Genomic DNA, 27,993 nt, shown 5'->3' on the forward strand with positions numbered 1-27,993 from the left:
GGGTGTGTCACACCTGCTACCCTGTTAAAACATGCAAATCATTTTTTTTTCTCCATCTCTTGCCTTTGTTTATGCAGAAAACACAGTGGAAGAAACCTGCTTTATGTTTTGATTAGACTTGCATTAGTAAGATCACACTTTTTTTGCCAGCAGTCTAAATTGTTATTCAGTACACCTATGATTGCTTGGCTTCCAATATTCTGATAGATAAGTCAATCGATAAGCATAAAAAACAGTTTAATATGCATAAGAATATTGGATGGTGGAGAACATAGGGAATGAGACAGCTTTAGACATGAATATATTTTGCCAGGAGTCTAAATTGTTATTCAGTACACCTATTATTGTTTGGTTTCCAATATTCCAATAGAGAAGTCAATGGATAAGCATAAAAAATATTTAATATGCATACGGATATTGAATGGTGGAGAACAGAGTGAATGACACAGCTTTAGATATGCATATATACTGTCCTGCATATGAATTCAATTCTTTCTTCTTGTTCTTCATCTTAGTAGGAAAAATAGCACTAGGTGTAGTTAAAGTAGAATTAGTAAAAAATGTGAACAAGTAAAGAAATTTCCAACTTCACCCCAGAGACAAAGCTGACAAGGCTCTTGTGTGGCTCACTTCATTTAAAGTGGTATTTATTCACATTGATGAAGTCTTAATATACGGGAGAAAATACAACGTAATAAGGGAGAAAATACAATAAGTTCTTTCATAATTCTTTTTTGTACAGTAGTAATATGTTTCTTTTAGGATCAGCTGAACAACCAAAAGAGAAAAAAGAAAAAGAAAAGAGAAAGAGCAGAGCACTACATCATTGCCATGTGTTAACTGGCTGAAGGATATGTCCTTACAGTGGCGGAAGGATATAGGAACAAAAAAAAAAAAAACACAAAACAAAGTGAAGAACAAGCACTTTCAGGGCAGCGTTTCGTGTTTACTTCTGAGCTAGTCTACCACTCTAACACACATTCCAGTTGCATTTGTTCAAGTCTTCCCTTCTCTGCTCCTCTTCTTGCGCTTCTGCTCAACTTGTCTGCTTCAATGCGGTTGCTCTGTCCATCTGCCACCTTCGCGGGCTCACTCCTGCACGTTAAGGATCTGGGCCGAGAGGCCGTGATGCCACTTTCTCAACTTGGTGAATCGCGGGCCCCGGAGTTCCGTTTCAAACTTTTCCCTAAGATGTGAAGAAAGAGGGGGAAAAAAATCAAGGGGCAAGAGATGGGTTAGGGATTGTGGACTCCTTGGCTGGGGTCTTCATTAACGGTGGGGCCCACAGACTGCAAGTAACAGTCTCACTAAGTTAACAGCCTTAACAGTGACATTTTGCATTTGATTCAGTTACTGTTATAGTAACTATACCATGTGTAACAATGTTGTAATTACTTTAGGAACAAGCACTCTCCCACTGCCACAAACACTGACACTGACACTGCAGATGGCCTACCTTGATTTCCTCAGGGCCTCTTCATCTGGGTCTTGCACTAAGAGAGGGAGAGAGAGCGAAAGAGAATGAAAAGGAGAAAGAGAATGAGTACATGTTTCTGCATCCCACATCATTTATTGTTTTTTAAAACAGGATGGGTAAGGAAACATAAAAGGCCATTAAGACAGAGGAGAAGATGTTTGGAGTCACGGCTGCTGCAGCTTGCTTGCGAAGTCTCCAGCAGCCGCAACGAGGCCTTGAGATCACTGTGACTGGTGTCCTTGCAAGGCGGTGCATTATAGGACAAAGTGTCACACAGGGAGGGTGAATTTCAGTTAGGCAGGAAATCTTCTTTTTCATTTCTGTCTTCTGTCTCATTTCTCAGCGGTAGAGAGAGATGTAGAGGGAGAGGTAGAGGGAAAGAGGCAGAGGGAGAGAGAGAGAGAGAGAGAGGTAGTGGAAGAGAGGCAGAGGGAGAGAGAGGCAGAGAGAGAGAGGTAGAGGGAGAGAGAGAGAGAGGTAGTGGGAGAGAAGCAGAAGGAGAGAGGCAGGGAGAGGTAGAGGGTGAAAGGTAGAGGGAGAGAGGCAGAGGGAGAGAGAGGTAGAGGGAGAGAGGCAGAGGGAGAAAGGTAGAGTGAGAGGTAGAGGGAGAAAGGTAGAGGGAGAGAGGCAGAGGGAGAGAGAGGTAGAGGGAGAGAGGCAGAAGGAGAGAGGCAGGGAGGGAGGCTTGACTCACTGTACTCGGTGCCTGTAATGTGGGCAAGCATGCGGAAGGACTTTGACTGCAGGTTGGCGGCACGGCGGGCCCATTCGGCCAGGTCCGGGTCCTTCTCCTGATTCTTGATCACAGCCTGGTACACTGGGGAGGCACTGTCCACGAGACGGTCTTTAACGGGAAGCGTACTGCAACCACAGCGAGAGCCAACGTTAGGTGAGCGACCTTTAAGCCCAAAACTAGCCCCCATGGATCCCTGAAATAATCTTTACCATGGAGTATATTACAAACATAGAAAGAGCGGAGTTAATGTCAGGTGCATGAACTTTAACCCTGCCATCTTCCCCTATGAGAAAAAACCCACCCCACACTCCACTCCGAGACAGTCTTTGACAGGACAGGGAGCATACTACAAACACACAGAGAACCACACAGCAGTATCACAGTATCACTGACTTTTAATCTGACCCCCTGCACCTGTTGCCCCATGCAAACCCTGACAACCCTCCAGCAGCCCCCACCCCCCACCCCGCTTCAACCCAGGAAGCTGTATTGCAGATAGTCTTCCCTGCTGTCTTCCCAAACCTGTGTGCAGTGCAGCCTACCACACTTTGAAGTGCAACTTAATGACTCAAAAGAGCCTGTGAGTAGGAGCAAGCTGTGGTTTTTTCGAATGATCCTACAGTCCTGATAGTGTCTAAGAAACACTGCGTAAATGTCACTAAACCCACTCACTCGAGCCTGCAGTCGTGTGGTTTTCCTTGTGAATGAAAACGACTGCTTTACAGAACACTTTGTCAGCAGTTTTTCTGCACTGTCTGACGCAACAGTATTTATTTTTTTTGTTTTTTTCCACCCCGTGTAGGCATGTCTTTAGCAGGAGGGCAAAATAGGGACGTTTTCAGAACATTCATGCTTCAGTTAATCATAAAATTTGCAATGCCAAGCAATGCTGCGGAAGTCTGTTAAACAGTTTTTTGTGTCTTCGTGAAATGGCTGTTCCTAATGACTAAGTTAAATACTGTGTGCTACAATCTTGCTTTTGGAATGTCAGCCGCTACTTCTTCCAGCGTTTCCTAATGTTCACAGACTGTAGAAGTCAATGAAAACTGCGTGAACTCAAACTCTGTGGGCCATTGTAAATACCCTTGTGTCACATCAGCCCAAACTTTAAAATCTGTTTCTTCTTCTTGGGTATCCAGGCAACTAAGTAGTAAGTTGTAACTTATATGCGCACTTGCTGTTGGGAAATATTCTCTTTTGAGACTACAATCCATCAAATGTGCATGAGTGTTCATGACTATTGAGTTTGAAATCATCTGCCATGTGATACTTAAGGGGACCCTTGACTAACGGACTAACTAACTTGCCACAAACCGAGGTGCCTGAACAATAGAATGAATGTCATGCTCAGAGCTCCACCTTGAATCCAATCTGAAGGAAGTGCTCTACTGACAATCTGACCTGAAGCCCAGATTCTGGCCTAAAGCCATTGAAGAGAGCAGCCTGTGCAGGTGTCAGACCTTGCAGGTTATTAATGGAGTCGCAGCTGAGCAGAATGTGAATGGAATGAAAGCAGTGGGTTCTTATGACAATAAAAACCATGGATAACAGCTTGGATACTCTTCTGACAGCTAGGCTGCTCTGTTCTTCAGTTGAGTTCCTCTGTTAAAAGCCACGTGTCAATAGAACTGTGTATGTATGCATGTATGTGCATGTCTGTGTGAGTGCAATACTACTATTGGTATTGATTGCAGTGACCCTTCACCCCTGTAAACGCTGTAAAAGCACTCGTCTATTATGATGTCATCACTGCGCTAGTATGCATCACTGTGCCGGGGATTGTTTTACTCATCCACGAGGGAGAATGGAATGTGTCAGCAGAAGGATTGAGAAGAACAGTGAGGAGAGATGGAGAGGAAGAGATGGAATGATAGATAGAGAGAGAAGCGAAAAGGGAAAGATTACAGTTAGGATAAAGAGACAGTTAAAAATGGAAGAAGATAGGAAGACAGCGTTAGAGAGATAGAGACAGAGAAAGACTCGACACCAGTGTGAGATGACCGTCAGTCTACTTACGCCAGGGGAGAACCAGTTTGACCTTCCTCACTGAGTGACCAGGGCGGGGAATGGGTGGGGCCAAACCACAGAGGGGGTGGATGGGGTAAGGGGTACGAGCAGAGGGGAGAAGAAGTGAGATGGAGGGCGTGGTGTGGATGTTGGTTGGTTTGGTGAAGGAGTAGCAGAAGGGTTGGGGGTTTTGGGGAGAAAAGGAGAAGTAGACATGAGCTTGTCAATGGAATATGTCCGTTCAAGTGACATTCCTGATTAAGACATGGGATACGCATATGGATATATACACCATTCATGCAAATTTACATACATGCACACATATTGCACAGATATACGGACATGTATGTCTTTGCAGGCATAAAGACAGTCAAAAACATGTAGACAGCAGATACATAATTCAATGGAAGTAAGGTCCCTGGTTCTTACTAAAATGAAACATGGATTAATAGCAACAAAAAAAAAAAACATGCTACACATTTTCTAAAGTTGTCCATGTGTTAATTTATTTCTGTGTATTTTCAAATGGAAATATATTTGTGAAAGGAGCTTTAACTGTGAGTTAAACTATGGGTCCAGTGAAAGCAATGGGCTAATGAGATAATGACAGATATATTTATTTAATCCAGTCACAATTTTGTGAATCAGGATGATGTCATGGCTGGTTGGTGTAGAATCAACAATGGTTTAATGAGTGAATGAGTGAGTGAGTCAGTGGGTACTTCTGTGTTATGATCACACAGATAGTTGCTTATCATTGACCCTACATGAGGTGACCAAGTGTACTAGGTGTCCCCTGTGTGTTCGTAGGCTGTCAGTGTCAAGAGAAGGCCGCATCCGTCTTGGTCTCTAAAACCAACCAATCACTATACCTCCCCTTACACCTCTCAGTGGATCTCAGAGCTCTGCCATGCCCTATGGACAATTGCTGAAGATTTTAACAGATGGCACTCCTCACAAATCACACATCATGCCTGCTTAGGAATAGCCTTAGCTTGAATGTTATATGCATATCTATTACAGGTAAAATAAACAGGTTGTATCTGTGAAATTTTAAGAAACCAATAGCATGCAAACATTTTTTCCTCCAAGAAGGGGAGAAGCCAATCCCAGTTCCAGCCAAGAGCTGGTCATTGGCAGAGAACAGGAAGTTCATGCAGGCCAAGGGGGAAAAGGGGCGTGTCTTACCCAGACATTTCATTGCCTCTGGCCTGGGCCTGGCCAGCTATGGCGTCCATGATGGCGTCCTGGGAGTACATGCTAATAGGGGTGTTGTACTGGGCGTGAATTATAGTGGCCTTGCCACCCGGGCCCTTAACCTCAATTGGCTTGTGAGTGGAGAGGGCGGAGTCCTTCAGCACACTGGCGTTGAAGTTGGGAACATACTCAGTGCTGCGAAGAGGAGGTGATCACAAGGTGGCAGTGATGAGCATACGAGAGAGAGGAGAAGGTAGAGGGAGAGAGAAAGACAAAGGGATAGGATAGTAAAAGAGAAGAAGTGAGAGATAGAGATGGAGACAGAAAAATGAGCAGGAGATGAAGATAAAGAAAAGAATAAAAAAGTAAAAGATAAAGCAGAAGATAAGACGAAAAGGAAGGGATAGAATGAGAGAGGAGAACATTGTGAGAGGTTAGTTAGGCTGTGCAGGTGCAAGGTACAGCAGGAAAGGACAGCGCACATAACAAGTCTTGAAATAAGATGTAGGCACTGGTTAAGCCTTAGTACAATTTAAGACTTGACTTTAAGTATAAGCAGTATCTTCCTACCAAACTTGGCTACACTTCCATATTGTACAAATCATCCTAGTTTCTTAGTGTAACAAAGCACACTCACCTAAATGGAAAATAAATTATGAAATCCAAAATATGGGGCATACATCTTAAAGGGCATCACACTTAGGATGGTCAAATAAGTTAACATAGCATTAAACACTGAAAACGTCAACGGACACAATCACACAAACCAAAAAAAGCTTTGAGCAGAAAAACAAGCAGCTCACATCTACTGTGCCTTTGGCAAACTAACTGTAACACATGCTTATGAGGGTAGCACAGGAAATAAGGCTCTCTAAGCCATACAGGGAATTAGACTCACACGAGAGTAAAATCTTTCAGTTCATTGGCCAATCATGCCACCACACAGCCGACAGCATGCACAGCACGATCTCCACGCTATCACCAGAGAAAACCGTATGCACCACTCTTGGCATTCCTGTGGTCACATGCCACACACAGCAGTAGCTCTTGCAGTGACATCGTGCAAAAACACAACATCATAGATGTCAGCGCGTGTCACAGCAACAAAGATATTGGAGGGAATCAAAGGATCGGCCTCAAAATGATATCAAGGATATCAGAGGATAACATCAAAGATGGCCCTCAAAATCAAATAATTGTTGATGTTTCTGAACATAAAAAGCATGACACCAAAGTCATTGGAGAGTGACGTCAAAGATGTCTCAGGAAATAGCATTCCCAGAAGTGCACTCTCTCTTATGTGGAAAAGGTCACATGGTCACATGGGTTTTCCACATGGGCATGCAGCAGGCAGTGCGGTCTCAGTTCACTGGCTGGCTGAGTTTTATTGCATTTTTTTGTCAAAAAAGCAAGCCGAACGAGTTTGAAAATGAATCTGAAAGCACATGTTCATGATCAAGCACCATGCTCCACGCCACACGGTCCTAAGCACAGAGAACTCAGGAGATAATACTAACGTGGCAGCAGTGTTGGCAATGATCTGTAACAGCAACATTTAAAGAAGGAGAGAGAAAGAGAGAAAAAGAGAAAGAGAGAGAGAAAGAGAAAGAGAAATTAAAAAGAGTTTATCTTATTGTCACGTTCACTTCATGGAGTGGGAGTTTTGTTCACAAAGTTCAGGAAACATGAAGACAGAAGAGGGGAAGAAGTGTGGTGATGCTGAAGATTGCCTGTAGATTAAGGTCTGATGTATAACAGAGCACAACAGCCATCATTGGGCAACTCTTTCAGTTAACTTCACACACTGGTAAATGGTAAATGGACTGCATTTATATAGCGCTTTTATCCAAAGCACTTTACAATTGATGACTCTCATTTGCCAGAGCAGTTAGGGGTTAGGTGTCTTGCTCAAAGACACTTCGACACACCCAGGGTGGGGTTTGAACCGGCAACCTTCCAACTGCCCGACAATCGATCTTACCTCCTGAGCTATGTCGCCCCTAAACTACACACATTGATGCAGTCATCCATGTGATGGTTCAAGACCACATACACAAAAACATTGGAATTTTGACCATGACTACAAGTATTTGGGCAGGTCCCTTGGCAAAATTATGGAAGCAATTAAGGAAGTAATCTTCTGAAAAGAGAAAGCTTTATGCAGGGAGGGTATATGGAGGAGGTGCTGTTCTTCCCCATTGCCTCTATAATAAGACAGGAATGTGGAAGCAGGTCATCATCATAGCTTTGCTCCCTTGCCTGGACCTCTGAGACAGGGAAACACCAAGCTCTGTGACTGCCGATCATGTCAAATCCCTGCAAAAAAAATGTCAACCCCCCATGATTCACAGGACTCTGCTGATAGGGTTCTCACCTAAATTGAAGCTTCCCAGAGAACATTCTGTGGTGAAAAGTTGGTGAAACCGTGTCTAGGCATTCAGGGAAAAACCCAGCTATGTTTGATTGAAAAGTGAAAGTTTTATAGTCGACTAGAACATAGCCAGGCTATATCCTGGTAAAACCTGAGCTATATTGGGGTTAATCTAGTCTGTTTATGTCAAAACATCTCTCAACCAAGATTTCCACCCCTCTAGATGTCTAGATTCTGGCTTTTTTCCACTGGTTTGGCAGTGCATAACTCAAACCCTACACTGAATACACAGGCTCCCTGTAAAGTTACCCATCGCACTTTAAAATCTTGATCCTGGCTATGAAACCATTAAATGCTCTGGCTCCACTTCAGTGACCTTCTCCATTCCAAGGAATCCAGGCCAAAAGCTTATTTCAGAATCTGAAAAACATTCCTCTGGGGATCGAGCCTTCCATTTGTCGGTTCCTAAGCTCTGAACACAACACATCCACCAGCAAATCTCTGATCAAACTTTCCCTGTTCTGTATTCTTACTTACTGTGCTGCTTTTTGCACACTGGATTGTTGGCAATTTGGTTGACTTGGCCTGATCCTGTACACTGTAAACCACCCTTGGTAACTGGATAGTGCTATAGTTTTATTTATATAGAGCATTTTAGGCATTACTAAAATGTATATGCTGAGGAAATGCTCTACAAGTATACAGCAGCAAAGAATGCCCCCTGGGATCTGTGATTGAAACCTCTGCTTAAAACTACATGGTGTTGTCACACGCAGCGAGACTCTACCTTTAGCCAATAAAAATAACACAGTGTACTGTACAAGAGGAGAGAAAGGGGGAACTACTGTACTGCATCTAGGGAGGTGAGAGCATACGCAGGGGGTGTGGGCAGGGGAGTGGGTAGGGGAGTGGGTAGGGGTTGGTTTAGGATACACAGGAACTTGAGCCCTGACATTGCGGAGCCCTAAAAAGGAGCGCGAGGAACAGGTGCGCTCCTGTTTTGACGCAGCCAGAGGGAAACTCTACCACCCAGCGCTGAGGACATGCTGTGCATTGAGGAACCTCGCTGTTGCTTAGCAGCGAGGCATGAGGTCACCTGGACAGCTTACAAGTCCACAGAATCTGCAATCCTGTCTTTATTTTAGGTCGCTCCGGTTACCGCAGCGCCTCTTGCCTTCAGACTGGAGGTAGGGGGACTAATTAGACCCGTTGCAAGCGGGCTTTTCACGGGCGGTAATTGGATCTCGATTCAGCATTCTCGGTTTAAGCATTATATGGCAAAGTTCTTAATTTGAGTTCCAAATTAAGATGAAACCTGATTTTTGACTGAATGAAGTACGCGCTTTTCTAAAACCCAAAAATAAGGTATGGAATGCTACGCGACAGTGAAATAGTATCCTTCGAACAAGATGTTGTCAGGGAGACCTTTCATGTCGCCTTCTCGAGAGGAATCGGTTTCACCAAATCGGACACAGCGATAGGATGGCTGACATGTCCAAGGGGCTGTGGCAGTGAGGAATTATAAGGGCTGGTTAATATTACCCAGAGCACAGCACCTCACCTAAAGCGCATTTCTGTCCTAGTACCAGAGCCGGCTACTGGCATAAACACTCACACATTTTTATTGTACTTTATTGTTATTTATGTCTCTGCAGTGTCTGTGGTTTCCCGGTCCACGACTGGTTCCCCCGATGATCCCCCGCCCTCAGTCCGCAATCAATTCGTCCTCAAACATTCTTATTTAGGACCAGCAAACTCCTAGAGCTGGCCATGGCTCCCAAGTGACTAAATCACCATTATGAAATTACTGTGAAGTGGGAACCAATGAGTTTGGGCATATAGGTCAAAGAGCGAATGTGCTGACGTTCTCATCGCCTTCCTGCTAAAGACGCGACTGCACCACTCCAGCTGATCCTGACCAAGCTCCGCCCCCTCCCGTTTCCCTGGCACCTATCGTAGCCGCGCGGGCTACGAGGCACCCTGAACGCGCGTCTCACCACGTACCCTACAGGACCCCCTTCGGCAGAAGCCCCTCCTCCTTGCACCCCTTGAGCCAGAGCCATCTCCTCGAGCGTTTCGGCAGAGTACAGGCCGATAGGGGAGTTATACTGCTGCCTTAGCCCAGAAGCCTGCTTTCCTACAGGGCTCCGTAAAGCAGAGGACTGGGCGACGGGGCTGAACATGCTCTTTGATGGAGGGGTGGCACCAGCTTCAACATCCTGCAAGTCAGAAACTGGGTCAGTGCCCCCGTAGAGGGAAGGAAGGTTTCCCGACCAAGCTGATGTGAAATCTTTGTTCTGGTGTTTCTTCATCCGGGCTATCCTTGGGAAAAAAATGGGTTACCTAAATATACAGTAAAATGCAAAAGTATTGGGACAGGGAATGAATATGAGGTTGAAGTGTGGCCTGTCAGCTTTAACTGGAGAGCATTTATCAGGTGGTTCATGCAGGAATTTCTGCCCTTCTTCTACATAGTCCCCCCCCACATTTTCGGGGAGCAAAAGTAATTGGACTAATGAATTTCATATGAAATAAAGTCATCATATTTAGTACTTGTCTGCGACCCTTAGACATCAGCAGACGCTGGGTATGCTTCCTGATAATGCTCTGTCAGGCCTGTACTGCAGCCACCATTCGCTCCTGCTTGTTTCTGCAGCATTTTGACTTCAGTCTTGTCATCAGCAAGTGAAACAAATGAATTCAGGATGGGTGATGGACATGGCCAGTCAAGATCATTCCACTTTTTGCCCTAAAGAACTCCTTAGTAGCTTTAGCAGTACTTTTGGGGACATTGTCTTGCTGCAAGGTGAAGCACTTATGTATGTATATGCATATGCTGTGACTCTGTATTCCAGCACATTGGATTTCAAATAAAACAATGAATATGAGGTTCAATTATTCAGGCGATCCCTGCATAAAAAGGGCTGTAATTTCTACATGAGTCAACTGATATGGATGCAAATACTCTCAAATTGAAGTTGGCAGCCTGCAATTTAACCCCTTCTTCATTTTATTTCAAATCCATTGTGCTGGAGAGAGAGAGAGAGAGAGAGAGAGAGCAGAACCAGTGAAACACAGAGTGATTCATCTTGATTGACTGTCATGTTAGACAGATGGGAAATTAATTTTAGGTAGTGGTCCCATTGGGAGTAACACTCCAGATATTCACTGATGTTGCATGTGCACTCCAATTCCACTAGAGGGAACTAAGCTGACACCTGCGTTAGCTGTTAGTTAAGTCATGATCTGGCCATTTGTCTGCTCTGTGATCCTGATTTTTATTTCAATGGGATATAACACAGATGCAATTGTGTATGAGTGCCAGTATCACACTAGTTTCCTTTGGCAGGTATGATGGAAGACACACATGCACCCACACGCGCACCCAAACACACCCACACACACACACACACACACACGCACACACACAGATTCTCTCAATCTCTGCCTTTTCATTTCTCCATCTTTCTGGATGTTTCCGACCTTGTTTTCTTATTGGGCAGCACAGTGTTGGCTGCTGACACTGAATAGTGTGGTATGTTTTTTTTTACCTTCTGATGGGCGATGACCGGCATTGGGGAGTCCATTCTTGGGGTAGCCGTGGGAACAGGAGCCGGGCGCTTCGACCTAAAGCAGAGAAGCAAACACAACAATGAAAAGCCACCGACGATGGCCTTGATTACTTCAGCCAACAGCTGTGGACACAAAACAACACATTTTCAACGTACAACCAGAATCACTGGTGTCAGAAAAAAGGTTTTATTTAGCAAAACACACACTAGGCGAGGCTCTTGAGAGAGAAAGTAACCTCTCTTCAGATTGTATCTAGACTCTCCCATCACTTCTCCCTAGCATTTGTTCAAATCTTCTTTTAAGACTACATTTGGCAATAAGATACTTGAGTTTACGTGTCATGAAAGCTAATCGTACTTGCAGTATAGTCCTGTCAGCTCTTTTTGCTCTGTAAATGGCTGCATGAGCGTTATCTTTTTGTTGTTACCATTGGGATGCATGTATATACTTTTGTAAGTTGACCAGGCAAGACGGGTGTCATGCTAAAAGGATATAATGTTCTATAATTTGGTGGAGATGTTAGCGGTTGGCTTCCGTAAGGGCTACTGAATCGGGGGACTGATGAACTTTGCAGAACGGCGGATCGCTGAAACCTCCCAATCAACAGCGAGGCTAACGACCCCGCTCTGACTCGACGTGCCAGCCGCAGTGCCCCCCAGAGGCCACTCAAATTTGACACGGCACCGCGCGGCGCGTTTTACGAGAAGGCTTTCGTACTCCCGCTGTGTGAATGAGTCAGGTGCTGAGCGTTGTCCGGGGGCTTCCCCTGATTCGGCCACGGGGGCTCCCTGCGTGCGTGACCCGGTTTCCCAGCTTCTTCACCTTGCTCAGTTAGGGCCGCTGAAAACACCCATTGAGTTTGCCCTCTATGTGCCCTCGCCACCTATAACCTCGCGTAGGCTGGACTCATTCGCGGTTTACTCTCTCTCTCTCTCTCTCTCTCTGACCTTTCACAGGCTGCCATTCAGCTCCAATCACTCCATTGCTCTGTGCTGTCAACACCAGTGCCATTCTATCTATCAATTAAACCATCAAATTACACTCGGTGTAATCTCCCCTTTGAAAGATATTGCCGCTGAACATTATGAAAATGAATTCATCATTCAGTCTAGACTCACACTTTGGAAATTGCAGGTTAGGTTGAAATAAAGAGTAGTGTATTATCAGGGATGGGGAGGGGCAGGACAGAGTTTTTGGAAGCCATAGTCAATGCCAGTTGGCACTTGTTATTTTACGCTTATGGATTTGATGATGATCATGACAAAAGATGCCAGCAGGGGGGGCTCCTGAATGGCACTTTCTGTGTCGCTGCAGAATACTGTAATCAAGGGTCATTTTTTGAGGGTTTAACGTAAATGCCATGGCACAAGATATTAGTGATGAATCAAAACTTCTTTAGATAATAACTGTGAATGGGCTTTGTAGTTTTTTCAGAATTATACTTCTTTGTGTTTGAAGTGACCTTCAATTTTTTCAATTTGTGACTCTCTGAACCAATCATGGTTATTCATGCCTGTAACTGAATTGCATGTATGATTACAGAAAACTGATGTGAGATAGCCTTTCCAAAAAAAAATCTAGCTGAATGCAGCTCTTACACAAAAGGATATTACACTATGTTTTACTCATCTAAACAGTTACATTTTATAATATACATTTTCAGATAGTAAACTGTGCTTTTTGGATATTTTGAGGTTGGGAAGGAAGGGTGAGCAGTGCCGTTGAAACAAATTATAAGATAATTCTAGAGAAGTGATAAATCCATCAATAATTCCCCAAAACGCAGAGGTTGTCTCTAGGAGACAGCAGAGGAAAGAGTCAGAATGCGGCTCTTTCATCAAGGCGAACTTCCCCCCGCTCCCCTCCACTGATCGGAGTGAGCAGACACGCTCTGCAAACCCCTGCACACAACACAGCTTGGGAGACTGTGACTCTGGACATAAGTCAAAGAAAGGCTACAACCTAAAATAGGACTGTCTGCACAGCCCAATACTCGTATCCCATGATGCAGTCCTTATTACGGCCCATATTAAGTCATCTGTAATGCTAGTAGGCCGACGCTATTTACTAAGTAATCGACCGCTGATTGGCAAGCGAACATTTGGCGATGAGCTAACTTTTTATTCACAGAAAAAATCAATTCAGAATTCAGAAATGATGTTGCAAGTTTTCATCTATTTTTATCTGGCTGTCTATTTTCTTTGCCTCTAATTTTCTGGACAATCGAGCAGCGGCTTTTCCCCCAGACCACCGAAGTCAATTTGATTCCCTATAAAAAGCTAGGTCTATTTTTCAGTGGTTGGTGACAATTTATCTTTGAAAATAGCATACATTAAAAAAAATCTATTTGGATCGATTGATGGAAATTTGAGGGCCATTCCCAGCCTCATTATCTCTTGTTTACAGAGTTCGTTGGTGTGGTGAGAAGAGAGAGCGTATCCGCACACTGTTTTTCCTGCTCCCATTTGTGATTTAATGGTACACCCAGTCATGTTCCGGTTGATGTACCCGAGGAGACCTTTGAGGTCGAAACGTTGTACCATTAAATCACTTTGGGAGCATAAAAAACGGTGTGCGGATACACTCTCTCTTCTTACTAACTATTTTTTTTATCCTGCACCTGTTGGAATATTTTGGATGTGCGTGCATTCCCCCGGACTTCATTGGGGTGGTCGTCTGATTTTGGATGTCATAATGCTATTAATTTGGAGGAATCAGTACCACCTGCACCGAGGGCTTCGATTCTGGTGCGAAGCTACCGAAATACCATAGAGGCCGTATTTTCTGAATGGCCTCGTCTCTCTGGTCTGTTGCTATTGTTGCCTCGGCAACACTGCACTGATTACAGTACCTGCTTGAGTAAGCTTGGAAAATCTGTGGCTCTTTGGTGTTTATTTGTATGCAACGTTGTACATACAATTATATACAAGAGGAAACCTTTTCATCTTGAAAAATACTTTTCAATAATCTTTTTTTAATAATCTTTTTACTAATTAATAATCAAAAATTGATGAAGGTTTAGAAAACAATCTGTGTTCTTTCATCTGTTGCCCACAGGTTTAAAATATGTTCCTTGTGTGAATAAATCATTTTAGACACATGGCCCTGAATAACAGGATAACAAAACTGGGACTAACACCGCCCTAATGATAAAAATAAAATGACATCACTGCAGGTTTCGGGTCCGGTGTGTACTTGAGGTCCTCTTTCAGGTTTGACCTTAATGACACCGGGGTGACATCCTGGAGGTAAACAACGGTGACAATGGTGCATAAAGAGGTGCCTCAGAGGCTCAAAAGCGATGGCTGAGTATGGGTTAAATGGACACAGCGCTGTGGCAAAAATTCCGATGGGTGCTCTTTCTCAAACCACGCAGCAGGGAAGATTTCTGTGTCCTTTGTCCCATCTTCGTCTTTACATCCCGACTGCTAGTCTCCTCTTTTTGCAAAAGCCAACAACAACAAAAACGTAGTAACTGGTTGCATCGGTATATTCTCTAAAAGGAAAAATGTAAAGTTTGTGTCATTGAATTTCGCTTGCTCCTCAACAACCTGAGCAAAACATAGACCTCCTGAAATTAGACTGGAAAGTGCAAGACCTCTATTCATAGACCAGCTGCTATGCCTTTAGTTCAAAAAAAAAAAAAAAACGGGAAAAATTTTTGCCTGAGTTTTGAAATTATAGAGCTAGCTACAGCAAAAGCCTACACCCACACCAGACCTTTTGATTAACATTAACTTGATGAGAGACCCAGTAGCCCTGTAAGGAGGTTTTTATATTTTAATGAACCATAATGCTTGGATGATGGATGATTCATTAACTGAATTTCAGTTTGTCCAGTTATCAAAAGAATGTAATTATAACTTTCAGTAAAGATGCTCTTTCTTTTATTTTTTTTTGCTACAAAGGTATTTTTAAGTGGGCAAAATAAAGCTCTCTTCATGTTCTTCGTGTTCCTGCGTAAGTGAACTCTACTGCGGCAGTGGGCATGGAGTCTGGGCGATGGGATGGGGTGTGGGGGGGGGGGTTGGTGGAGAGCCTGGCAGAGCATGACAAATTGCTGATCTGATTAATGTTGCTGCCACAGCCAGCAAAGCCATTTATTTACCGGAATGAAAAGGGGGGGGGGGAGAAGTGAGAGAAACAAGGCTTCCCGCTGGTCGGAGAAGTCCGGGGATTTGATTAACCGTAATCTTTATTGGTAGTGTTTAAGGGTAGCCCAAGTCTTTAGATCATCAATAACATCCCCGCAGAACATTATCCTTGGTGGAGGGAAACGGGGGCAATGCTGAAATTATTTATGAGCTCACACTAACAAGGCAGAGCAAAGGATGTCATTTCAACCAGAACGCGCGCACTATAGATGAACCTCTAATGAACCTCCGGAAAACATTTATTTTCCAAAACGCATTGCTTATTGTAGTGGAGGAGGGAGCGCTCAGGCTCCGCGACAGTAATAACTAGCCGAAAGGTCTCTCGCAGTCAGAAGCCTGCAAGCGGATCCGCAAACGTATCAGGGTTAAGTTTGCAGCCAGTTTTCTTCTTGCTAAACTCCTTGCATGCCTTTTCCAGGGTCGGTGTCACATTCTGTAGGCGAAGTTCACGTGCTAAGGTCTCCGAATTCTGCTACACAGAGGGGTGCCGCATGATTATTCAGTCACCTGCACATCCTAACCCCACCGCCTAGTCCACCACATTCTGCGCCAGCCCCTCCTACTCTTGTTATGATTAATTAAGTCAAACAAATCTCCACCAGCTCTCCATCCAGAGACCCTACTGGTCTTTTATGCAGGAAGGAAGGAAATAAGAAGAAAATGAAGTGACCTCACTCTTCCGTTTATCCCAAGAATCGGTGTTAAGAGAAAGCACTAATTAATGAGACTCAGTGGAGTGGGGCAATTACTCGGGGTATGGTAACATATCTGCCTTTAGGCTTACTCCAAAACACATACTCAGTCCAAAAGCACCCAGACTAAATTGGACCCAGAGCGCGGTTTGCATTAATTAGAAATCTATGTAGCCCACTGGCAGCTTGTCTCACAAGTCGCAGGCATTTATTTTAATTGAAAATGCTGTGAGAGATAATTTCTCATAATCAGCTTTTTGAAAAAGCAGCTTTTCCATTTTCTTGATCTCTCGCATTGACATTCCTTCCGCATTGCAGCATTTCACATTTCAATTATCGCCACCTCAAATAGTTTTCATTTGTCATGTGAAACCAGACTTTAATGACAGAAAGGGATTCTTCAGGGGAGGGATGAATGGGCGATGTGAGTCACGCGCGTGACTCATCCGCGTAAACGAAGCCGCCAGACTGTCCTCCAGCGAGGCGCTTCGGCGCCCGCCTCCAGTCGCTCCGCGGGAGCTCTTCAAGCATCGCGCTCGGAAAACGACGTCGAACACGACTCCTGCTGCCTACGACACACCAGCTACGAATCCTACCTGTTCCGTATTAGCGACCGATTCACTAACGCAAAGCAAGCCACTCAACCGCTCCCAATTCGTTTGCAGAGGTCGTTAATGGTGACACAAAACAAAAGCAAACCCAATTGAGCGGAGACTTGGTGGTTACACAATATGAAGCGTGATTTGGAAGAACTTGTCCAAAAAAGTATTCAACCAGAATAAGCAGTTGGGGTGCATGGCATTGACACTATGGAGTCATGCATTGACGTTTGGCTAATTAGATGATGCCAGGTTTTATTTGTTGTACAAATTCGATGGTTTGTGTCAGGTAGTCAGAATAAGCTAATTTACAACGCCATAAATTAAGTACCAATTCAGCACCTTGGTGAAACTCCTTTTAAGGGGAGCTGTCCAATGCACTAAATTCAACAGCTTTCCATATTCTATTGCTGTGTTGGCTACAGACCATGATTTTAATAGACCTCTTACAACAAATGGGTCTTACTGGAGTGAGACACTGGCTCATGTACAATAATGTTATTTTTAGTTGCAAAGCATGACATTTTGGTCAGCCTTCATTAAATATTTTTTGAGGAAGAGTCATGCTCACACAGCCGCACACACACATACACTCACACACACACGCACGCACACACACACAAACACACTCACATGCACGCACACACACGCATACACACACAAAACAGAACAGGGGTGACACAAAATACTAACTGTAATGTGCTGCTGGTCATTCTCATGTGGGCATGTGTATGTGTATGCGTACGCGTATGCGAGCATGCGTATGTGCGTGAGCTGGGCACCTTTGCATGCTGAGTGTCAGGCTATGGGTGGCCGCCTTGATTTTGTTCTGAGCCTCCAGATGGGTCAGGCCTTCTGTGCTGATCCCGTCAATGGCCGAGATGATGTCACCAGAGCTCAGATTGCCCACCGCCGATTTGCTGCCAGGCGAGATCTGTGGACGGACAGACATTCATATTACAGGATATCGACAAGCTGCCAATGCTCTCCCAATACTGCTGTTCCTCTGCTGCTGGAAAAAATATGGTCCTTAAGAAAGTGTCCAGATAAAAGGTCAATCAATTAGCTGGCCAAACAAAGCCCCATCCATTTACCCGATTGATTGATCGATCGATCAATCAATCAATCAATCAATCAATCACTGCACCATTTAAGAATCACACAAATCATCACAACAGCAGTACAAATTCCTTGGGATCAGTTTTCAAAAGACCATTCAACAAAATATTTTATAGTGGTGTCAGCTGTTTTTTTTTTCACATATTCAAGAGTGGCAAGGCTGGGTTGGAGTGGTGGCAATTCAACTGAGATAAACCATTTGAACAGTATTAATACAAGCAATGGGATTGACTCAACACAATGAAAAAGGCTTTTTTTCCTCATAACCCCCCCACCCCCAATCCTTATTTACAGCTAGATCTGTTGAAGTTGAAGTGGCATGGCACACCCCAATCTGGAAAATCCACCTGTACTGTCCCATATCTATCAGGGGGGGGATGCACATCCATCTGTCTGCGCTCTGTCCATGGTGAGCTCCTCTGTTCTCCTGGGAGACCGAGGTGAAATCCACCTTTATTGGCCTGTCTCATAAATATCAGCACTAATTGGCAATTGGAGCTCAGGGAATTCCCCAGCAAATCTGAAAGGTTATCACTGGTGGAACATGCTTCTTCTTGATGACTCATCTTGGCATGGAGCCATTCAAAGCAATTACAGGATGATCTTTGACTGCCCCACCCCCCCACTTTCATCACAAGTTTAGCCAAATTCAGCCACCTGGTGTTTGCGCCGGTATGCCCAGTGGCTAGGCGGATATACTGATTGGTGGCCCTCATCTAAGTTCATCTGAGGGTGCAACAGAATGAAATGTTGAGTTTGAAGAAGATTGCAGGTTTCCACCCTGCTGGAAACAGAAGAGGGAGCCTAGTCATATGCAAGTCCTTTTCCTAATATTTGTTGTTGCCAGTTGTTGTATTCCCTATGACAATGGCAAATAAACAGAAGAAGAACCTTTTCTTCTGCAATGGATTGGCGACCATTGGCGATAGCCATTGCATGCCGCTATAGACTTCAGCCCCCCTCCACGACCCTGACCAGCAATGAGCAGTTCAAGAAAATGGATGGATGGAACCATCACTTTCTTCCTTTGCAGTTTATGGATGCTGAGGGACAGAGGGGTAATTTTGGTGGTGAACTGCAGAGCAGAGCAAGATAAGACACGTACGCATTCGGAAAGGAATCTGAACAGGAGGCACACACGGATAATGTGTGTCCAAACACAAGAGGTTCTCTATCAACAAAACATGGTTGAGGAACAGTGTTGCATCAAGGTATCAGTGCTGTGTTGGTGTACAGTCTAGGACATCTTTACTAAGAATAAAAGAAAGGAATTGCGTAGACCACACAGTGAGTTTGGGCGCTGCAACTGGCTACTAGACCATATCTTTTTAACCCCCACCCTAAAGGATCTCATGGGCTTGGCATTCACGCAATGAAAAGCTATCTGAATGCTGTAACAGTATAGTGATGGATTACACCCCCTAGGGTTAAAGTTTCAGCACCATATCTTAAGAGTATAGAGATTTTCACATTTCCTTCCTCTAGAGAATTTTTAATGGAAACATGTTGCCATTGCATTCTTCAGTTGTAGTATGCCTGTTCAGATGTTCATTCTATTTACATGTGCGGACAGGTTTACTGGGCCTGACAGATTTGTAACACATTAAAAATGTGCATTTTAAATCACAGTAAACCCTTCAAAGCATGACATAAGACTTATTATACAATATTTTGAGTTTTTTTTAAATCAAGTTTTCAGCTCTTTCATACAAATAATTGGTTCCCTTTGGTTATTGAATGTTTGAAAGCCATGAATATTTATAGACATGATATGATTTCAGTGTAAGTCACGCAAGCACCTTGCCCATTATCATGATATCTGCACTTAAAAGGTTGGCAACACACAATTCTTTAATGACCTCACCAAGGTTGTTTAGTGTTCAATCAAGCATTCTCCTTGAATAAACAAGATTATCTTCACAGGAATGCAAGACTTGAGAGTTGATCATTTTCAAGAAAAGAATTGAGATCAGGTAAATGTTTTGTTACTACGTGTACTCCAAATGTATCAAATATGTGTTTCATTAATTCCTAGTGAGTACTGCTCTGTAAAAGAAACTGAAGGAGGGAATGGTGCCAAGCTACATACGTACATATTTTATACCTAAATTGATGTAGCAGCCATGAAAATGACTGAGGCCGGTCTAAAATCCTTTCAAACGCTTGATTGAGCCTCGATTGAAGCCTGCTCTGAGAGCTGGATGGGCAGGGTTGTGCATTTAGTCTCATTCCACTGGGTCAGGCAAACTCAAGTGACTAACAGGTAACATGTCTGAAAGGACTTTGTCCCAGGTCTGTTTTACAATTCATTAAATATCATCAATGTGTGTGTGTGTGTGCGAGTGTGTGTGTGTGTGTGTGTGTGTGTGGACTAGCAACAGTGGGTTGCGTTAAAGAAGGGCCACATATTCCCTCAGGGCTTGTGCTGCTACCACCCTATCAATATTCATCTGGACTGGCCCAATAAAAAAAGGTGCCAGACCAGGTGAGAGCATTGATTTGATGTGCTGTGTGGCATAGTGGTTAGGGAACCGGTTCGATTCTCAGGAGGGGCACTGCCATTGTACCCTTGAGCACGGTACTTAACCAGAATCGCTTCATCCTGCTGTATAAATGTATTGCGTGTAAAAGGAAACCATGGAAGCCACTCTGGATAAAAGCGTCGGCTAAATGCAGTGCAATGAGCCCGAGCCAGAACCAGAGCTGGTGCCCCGCGTTTGGACTGAACGGCGGGGTGAAAAAAACCCAGCGCCCTGCCAGATCCATGATCCACCCGATCTGCTACAAGTACACTGACCTTCAGCTCCCTGCTAAAAACAGCTCCGCCTGTCAGCAGTGTGGCTGCTGCCTTTAATACCCCAGGCCTGGGGGGTTGGAGAGGAGGGGGGTAAGGAGGAATGTTGGCGCTTGTAGGGGCTAACAGGGCTAACATTAATGACATGTGCTATCTCACTGTAGCTACTTTTGCAGGATGGCGCTGGGGCTGTATGCTAACCCCTCCCAGTCCAGCTGGAGACCCCTCTCTCACTTCAACATTGTCCATCAGGGACAATGCTGGATTCTATTGTGAGAAATTTTTTCCAGCTTCACAAGCCTTCCCATTTCTGTTAAAGTTCTACCACAGATGCACTGCTTAGCAACAACCTTCATCAAAAAACATACTTTCAAATCAGCCTGGATACGTCCTGTCACAATCAAACCTCAAGCCTCGACTGGCACGTTGCCTGTGTGTAGTTTGGTCTTGTTGACATTTCGCTTGAAGCCATCAGCGGACTTACCACTGAACTCTCAATGGAAGGTCAGCTAGAATATTTACTGGTGATACTTGGAATGATCATGATGATCGGCCACCCTTTTGAATTTGCGTGCAGTGCATGGGCATGCATATGATAGAAGGAAAGAGTGGGGGGTTGTGTTACCACGGTTACCCAGTTTGCCCCTACACCTGACATGACCGCTGAAGAGCACAGTCACTTCACTGCTTCACGCCAATAGGTGTCATGCTAATTCTTGCAGAGGTGTGGTCATTAACACCCTAGTAAAGTCTGATTCATTTTTGTAATATCATTTTGCCGTGGAGTAACAGACATACAGTAAACTGCAGCCTCTAGTTAGCGCTGCATACTTTGGTGAGTCTTAAAATGATGCCTCCATTTTATGTCTGAGAATGAATAATGTTCATAAATGTATTTTACTGGGTTAAATTTCTTTCAGATAAAATAAACTGTGTCTATAATCTCATTTTGATAACTAACATTTCACATAAGCACTCTATTGTTGTCAATGTACTTATTGTCGAGATTTTAGATTTTGAGTCTTTTGCGTATGTTTTTAAATATGGTTCTAAAATCCAGATGGCTTAGAAAAAGGCTCATATAAGCATCTGAATGGAGGAACTATGCAGCGTGACAATGCATTTATGTTACAGTAAAAAATTAAAATAAATAATACCCTACTACGCAGAAGTCAATAAAAATTGGCTGCTTTGCAATGCTAGGGTGGTTGGGAGGAGGAGCAAAGAGGGCTGCCCCTCCTCATTGGCCACTGGCAGAGCTTCTGCTGTTCCCTAAAGCCTGGGAGCCCGTCAGGACCACAGACAGCAGCAGCTTCACTTACAGGCATGCACAGCTGAGGATGATTTGTAATCAGCTCAGGAATTTCTTGGTCCCTTAATCAGTCACTTTTTAAAGGCACAGCCTGCTTTAGTTTGGGAGAGACTTTCATGGACAACACTGGCAATAAATTGTATTTTTTGGATCATGGGATATTTTATTGTACACTGGGAGATAGTTTATTGTCCATTGGCATGACACCGGACCCTGAAATTTCATCTGCATCATCCAGAAAAAAATAACCCTCTCTCTCTCTCTCTCTCTCTCTCTCCCCTTCAAAGCCATTGGTATAATCTATTTGAAGGGTTCTCAGTTTCTTAGTTTTTTTCCACCAAACAACCAAGAAACTGTGTCCCAACTGTTGCCAGTAAGAACTATGCTACTTCAGCTCCCTGCAAAACAAGATCCAAAGTGAGAGTCCCATGTATCTGCATGACGCTGCCAAGACCACAAGCTTCTTCACATGCTATGTCCACAAACCATTAACATAATGCTACGATAAGCAGAAGCCTGTCTGCTGACCTATCACATAGTTAAGCCTGTTTTCAAGTGGCAGGACTACAAGCTTACATTGTACTGAAAATGTTAGCAAACTATTAGCCCAACAAGTGGTTAATATGACTGCAAAACCTGACGCAAACTGAAGATGCACAAAAATAGCCTGTATTTTGTTTCAGTTATTTATGAGGGTTCCCCATCAACACTGACATAAAGGTTCTGATCCCCACGGGGGAAACACGCCCTTCAGGAAAACTTCCTTTTTTTTTAAACGCCATGTCAAATCTCTTTTGCAGATGTGCCTGATCTTTGCTCTTCCCCACTACTAAAATGCCCGGTTCAGCTAATTACACCATGATTACTCAAACCTCTGTTCTTCTGTGGTTACATAGCAGAGAATCAGAATGGCCCTCTGCTGGCAAGCTACAAATGAAGACACATAACTTGTAAATGTCATAGTAAAGCATTAGGGTGAGGGTGGCTTGCCTCTGATGCAGGGTCTATAACACTTACCCAGCACCTTATGAAATCCACACTTGCACCTCCCTTTTCCATTTTATTAAAAAAATTTTAATCTTTAGGAGGTGAACAAAATCTATATGTAATTTCTCTCTTGAACCAACATGAGTCCATAAAACAAGGAGAAATTTCATCCAGCTCAAAGTCTGCTTCCTGCCATTCCATAGTGTGAATAACTTCAAGCAGCAAAACCATCTGTTTGACAAACTTATCACGAGCCGTCCGACTGCAAAGCTGACCAGATGAAATGCGATTTAATTTCTCTGCTCTGAGTTGTATCTCTATTTTAAATTTTTGACTTTAGACGCTCTCCCCGTCCACCCAAGGTAATGAACACCCAGCTAGCGCCGTTATAAATCAGATGAACAAACTGCTGATGCTGCTGTGAGAAGAAACTGATTCTGAGATGATTTTCTATTTATTTTTAGCAATGCCACATAAAATTTCATTTTAGAAGACGCTGGAACTTTATTCATTCCAGCCTGCCTGCCAAGTGAAATTTGCTACTCACTACAGTTGCCAGGATTAAAGTTTAAGGTTGGCCTTCGGTGTCCCATCTTTTTTTCTAGTATTACATGTTTTGTCATGCAAACCAGGATTGATGGTCTGATTTAAAGCACGAGAACGATACACAGGAAGGTGTTCCATGGACAAGCCGCTTCATTAAAAATGAACATGTCTATCAACATACGTCATCCCTGAAACATGCCAATTAACGGGTGTCATCACCAAAATGTTTGCAACATGACCTCAGAGAAACATCTTTGATGTCATAATGTGAACTCTTACTGCAGCATTGTGAGAATGTTACAGTAAGTTACAGTATAGTAATGTATCTAATATAAATCAGCAAAATTATTTTATTACAAATAACCTGAAGTTTAAATTGTACAATGCCAATAATAAACAAAAGCAATGGGCCCTACAAAATCAAACCACATTTTAATCAGATGTAAATTACAGAGAAATGTAAAAATATGTATTTAAATATGTATTCAGTTTCTCTTAAATCAGAACTCAATCTAGTGAGTTTCAATCACGCACAGTAATTACGATAAAATGCTTTAAATTCAGTAACTTATGCATGCATCACAGAACAATGAAAATGTGATTGTAGAATTAGCTGCTCATGGTGCACCCCTAAAATGAATTGGTTTTTTTTCTTTCTACTTTCAACTAATCAACTTCAAATTGTTGCATGGCTGAGGCGTTCATACTATGCATATTTATTGAAATAACCTCCCACAGGAGGAAAAGCAACTAGGTGTTAGTTTAAATGGATTTAATGAATAAATAAATTGTCATCTTGTTCTTAAGTGAATGCAAAATGGTGTTTCCACAAACAGTTTATTTTCTCCACAGCACAAGGCACACTGCAAATAGAGACTAACTAAAGGTAAATGGGAAACCATTTCCATTTTTCCTCATCAACCAGCGCTGATCTGCTGAATGTTTTGCCCAGGTAGAATATGCTGGTCTTCTCAATCTTTTTGTGAGGACCTTTACACAAAAAAGGTCCTCACAGTAGTATTAGAACTACAATATTTTTTCATTTTTTAATTCAGTGTGAACATGTCTTCTTGGTAGCGAAAAATCACAGCAAAACAGCTGATATGGCGACATGCATGCATGTGCAGAAGAGAAACCACTTTGGGATGAAGGAAGAGAGAGGAAGTCTGAATACATATGACTAGGGCAGACCTGGGTCAAATACATATTTGAGCCTGCCAGTATGACCTGAAGGCGGGATTTGCACTTTTTGAGAGTATTTCATTGGTTCCAATACACCAGACAAGATCAGGAAAGCGTAGAAAAGTATTTGAATACAAATCAAATACGTATTTGACCCAGGTGTGGACTAGGGCCACCAGTTTGTCTCCCCTTGTTTTCTAGCATGGTACCTGCACAAAACCTGCACCCACACCAGCCCTTTTCTGATAAGATTGGACACATTTATACTGGTTCATTTTTCTGCAGCAAAGCTCAATCCTGGTCCTGGAAATCTGCAGATCTGCTGGTTCTTTTTTTTTTCTTCTTAAGATCAGCGATTCGGACCAAAGAAACCACTGACCTGAGATAACTCCGTAGTCAACTGCTTTAACTGATCAATTGCTGAGTGCTGAGTAACAGCAAAGTCAGCAGACCATGTGGCTCTCCAGGACCAGGAGTAAGGACCAGCTACATGGTTTTTGTAGCATTTGAACTTCCATCCATGTTCGCTTTTTATCCTGATTCTCCCCATACTAGATCAACTAATTATTTTTCAATTAGGAACTCAATTGTACGATTGATCATTTTGTTGTGACGTTGGAGTGCCTGTGGGGACCCCTGGAGGATAACTATTGAAATACAAGTTTAAATCCCTGGGGGTCACATGGTGGGAATAAACTGGTGGCCCTACATATGACATAAGCATCCTCTGCTTTGGTTCATTTCCCATGCCTCACCCTGGCCATACCTCTGCACACATCCCTAACATGACTGGCACTCATTTAAGTACAATCTGAAATGTCCAAACTCTTCATTGTACCACCAATTAAAAAAGACTGATGTCTGATTATAAGTAGCGGTAACCTAATGGGGCTAGTAATCAGAAGACTGCAGGATTCCATTGTATCCTTTTAGCAATTAATTCAGCAATAGCCCTTTAAACACCATCTCACAATTAATGAGATGCACTTTTTCAATGCACAATTTAAAAACCCTTTAAATATTAATTTTAGTGTTTGCTGAGTTAAAACTTAGCAACGAGCATTGAGTTGCAGCAAGGTAAAAGACAAATTGTGATTGAGTCCATAAAGTTGAAATCCAGACCTGTGCTTGCTTTTTGTATTCAGAGGCTCTATTAATGGAAATGGAAAGATTACATGCTCTTGGATCTCAGTCAAACCAGCACTAACTTTTACAGCCAATTTTGGCCTTCAATCAAGTTCTGAAAAGCTGCCAGACGGAGAAAGTCAAACAATGTTCCACTGATATCACCCTGACAGCACAGAAGGTATGAGATCATGCACCATTGATACTATCTCAGTGAGCGGAAAAAGGTAGCCTAGCGTACATTGTTCCTGTCATGCCATAATTACATGGAAATCAAAGGACTGTAATGCTGTTCTGTTCGTCTGTTGTGGGGCATGATCGAGCTCCAGAGTTTACATGTATATGTGTGTTTTTTTCAGTCCTCAATTTGTTTGTAAATCATGTTAAATGCCATTGCAAATGTATCCTGATGAGGGCTGCAAATAACTCCCTGCATATAAATGCCCCCTAGGACTGAAATGAATTTCCATCTGAGACACAGGAACCTGAATCGGTTCCACAACTTTGGGTGCCAACTGCATACCGTTCCTCATTTATATTGATAATTTCCTCCTTGTGATAATCACACATTCTTGAAAACATTCAAATAACTAGCCTCTACTACTACCAGATGAATAAACCCCATGTTGTTTGATGGCAGACTTGGTTTTGTGGATACGCCCCACACTTACAGTATGGTCAGGCAACTTGCATTCAGACTTTAAAGGCTCAAAGATGTGTTAAAGTGTATTTCCACCTCAGCAGTCAAAAGAAGCTCAGCTTTTACTTTACAATTAACATTTAACCTCGCACAGATTAAAAATAAAGTGGAGTGAGACACAACAAGACAAGGTCGCATAAAGTTTAGTCATTTAAAAACAGAATTTCAAACTAGGCAAGCAGAAGCATCCCACCGAGTTCAATACAAGAACAAATAGCCAGAGAAAGAGGCTACTGATTTATGGAGGGAAATAGAAAATGCAAATGTAAAAATGCCTAGCTTCATCTCAATCGCATATCCTCTTACAAATATTGTTTTTCACAGAGTTCTTGCATTTGGCGCTATACATAGCCATACATTCTGTGAATGCATCTTCAAATTTCACTGTTTATTTCATTGCAGGGGGTGGGAGAGGGGGGAGGGGTGGCACTGGAAGAAGAATTTACATTACAGATATTCTAACCACTTGAATCGCAATAACAAAAATGAGAGGGACAGGACATTCTACGATGAATGATGCACAAAATGATCCCTTTGCTGTTCTCATAGCTAGACCCACAAACTCCTTATATGTGTGACGAGCTAACCCAGTTCCACGGATAATTTTGAGCACAAATAAAAAGCATGCTCACTGATGACTTAATCTACATAAATGAGGACTTGATGTCCATCAGCAAATAACCAGAATGCGAGTAGAGAAGCAGTGTGCTAGTGTAGAGGTCAGTGGCGGAGTTGCGGTTGGGTGTGGTTTGTTCTTACCCGGGAGATGGTGAGGGGCATGTTGAAGTCCTTGCCTCCTTGCAGTCTGAAGCCCCATGGTGCAGGTCCTTTGAGGGTTACAGTGTAGTTGCTCATTTTCAAAAAAATAAAAAATAAAAAATATATACGTATATTTATAAACAGATATCTTTTCTTCTAATTCTCCTCCCAGTCGTCCAGGGAAAAAAAACCAGGGAGGGGGGCCAGCGAGCACCAGGGAGCCACTGGAAGGAAAGATCGACAAATGAAACAAAAATCCCAATGGTGAGAATAGCACAGAGGAACTGAAAACAGAAAGGATGAAGAGATATTTCACACGTTCCCCGTGTAAACCCCTAGCGCTCTATTCCTTTCACTCCCTGCCCATGCAACAACAACACCCTCAGCAACCACACCAACTACTGCTTGTACACAAACCCCGCAAAATGAGAGAGAGATTGGCAGAATTGTAATAAAAGAAAAAAGGGAGAGATAGAGGTCTTGCCTGCTCGGACGGGCCGAAGTGACAGCCTAAGAATAGCCCGGTTCTGCAGAAAGCAATAGCACTCTGGCCCTGGGGGTCCTTATATGGCCTGTAAGGGGACACCCAGAATGTCAGGTCTCCATGATTCACACAGCTGATATAGCCTCTTCTTTAGCCAGACATTTCTAGTCGGCCCCCAC

The 27,993-nt window shown here is 43.3% G+C and overlaps 1 protein-coding gene across 3 annotated transcripts; it reads right to left on the bottom strand.

Moving 5' to 3' along the window:
• Positions 1–617: 617 nt before the first annotated feature.
• Positions 618–27,917, bottom strand: ldb3b (LIM domain binding 3b). Of its 3 annotated transcripts, XM_064321001.1 has the most exons (10): positions 27,815–27,917; positions 27,331–27,554; positions 17,589–17,740; positions 11,340–11,415; positions 6,935–6,957; positions 5,409–5,612; positions 4,230–4,259; positions 2,172–2,338; positions 1,457–1,493; positions 618–1,186 (listed from the first exon to the last, which is right to left on the bottom strand). In XM_064321001.1, exons 2-10 carry the CDS (start codon positions 27,424–27,426, stop codon positions 1,090–1,092), a joined length of 882 nt encoding a protein of 293 aa, XP_064177071.1. In that variant the 5' UTR covers positions 27,427–27,554; positions 27,815–27,917; the 3' UTR covers positions 618–1,089. The 3 variants fall into 3 exon arrangements, with proteins under 3 accessions (XP_064177071.1, XP_064177070.1, XP_064177072.1); XM_064321000.1 differs by lacking the exon at positions 27,815–27,917 and having other exon boundaries at positions 27,331–27,760; XM_064321002.1 differs by lacking the exons at positions 4,230–4,259; positions 5,409–5,612; positions 6,935–6,957; positions 27,815–27,917 and adding an exon at positions 9,793–10,007 and having other exon boundaries at positions 27,331–27,765.
• Positions 27,918–27,993: the final 76 nt, after the last annotated feature.

The sequence above is a fragment of the Anguilla rostrata genome, chromosome 2 (assembly GCF_018555375.3).
Source record: "Anguilla rostrata isolate EN2019 chromosome 2, ASM1855537v3, whole genome shotgun sequence".
Taxonomy (NCBI): domain Eukaryota; kingdom Metazoa; phylum Chordata; class Actinopteri; order Anguilliformes; family Anguillidae; genus Anguilla; species Anguilla rostrata.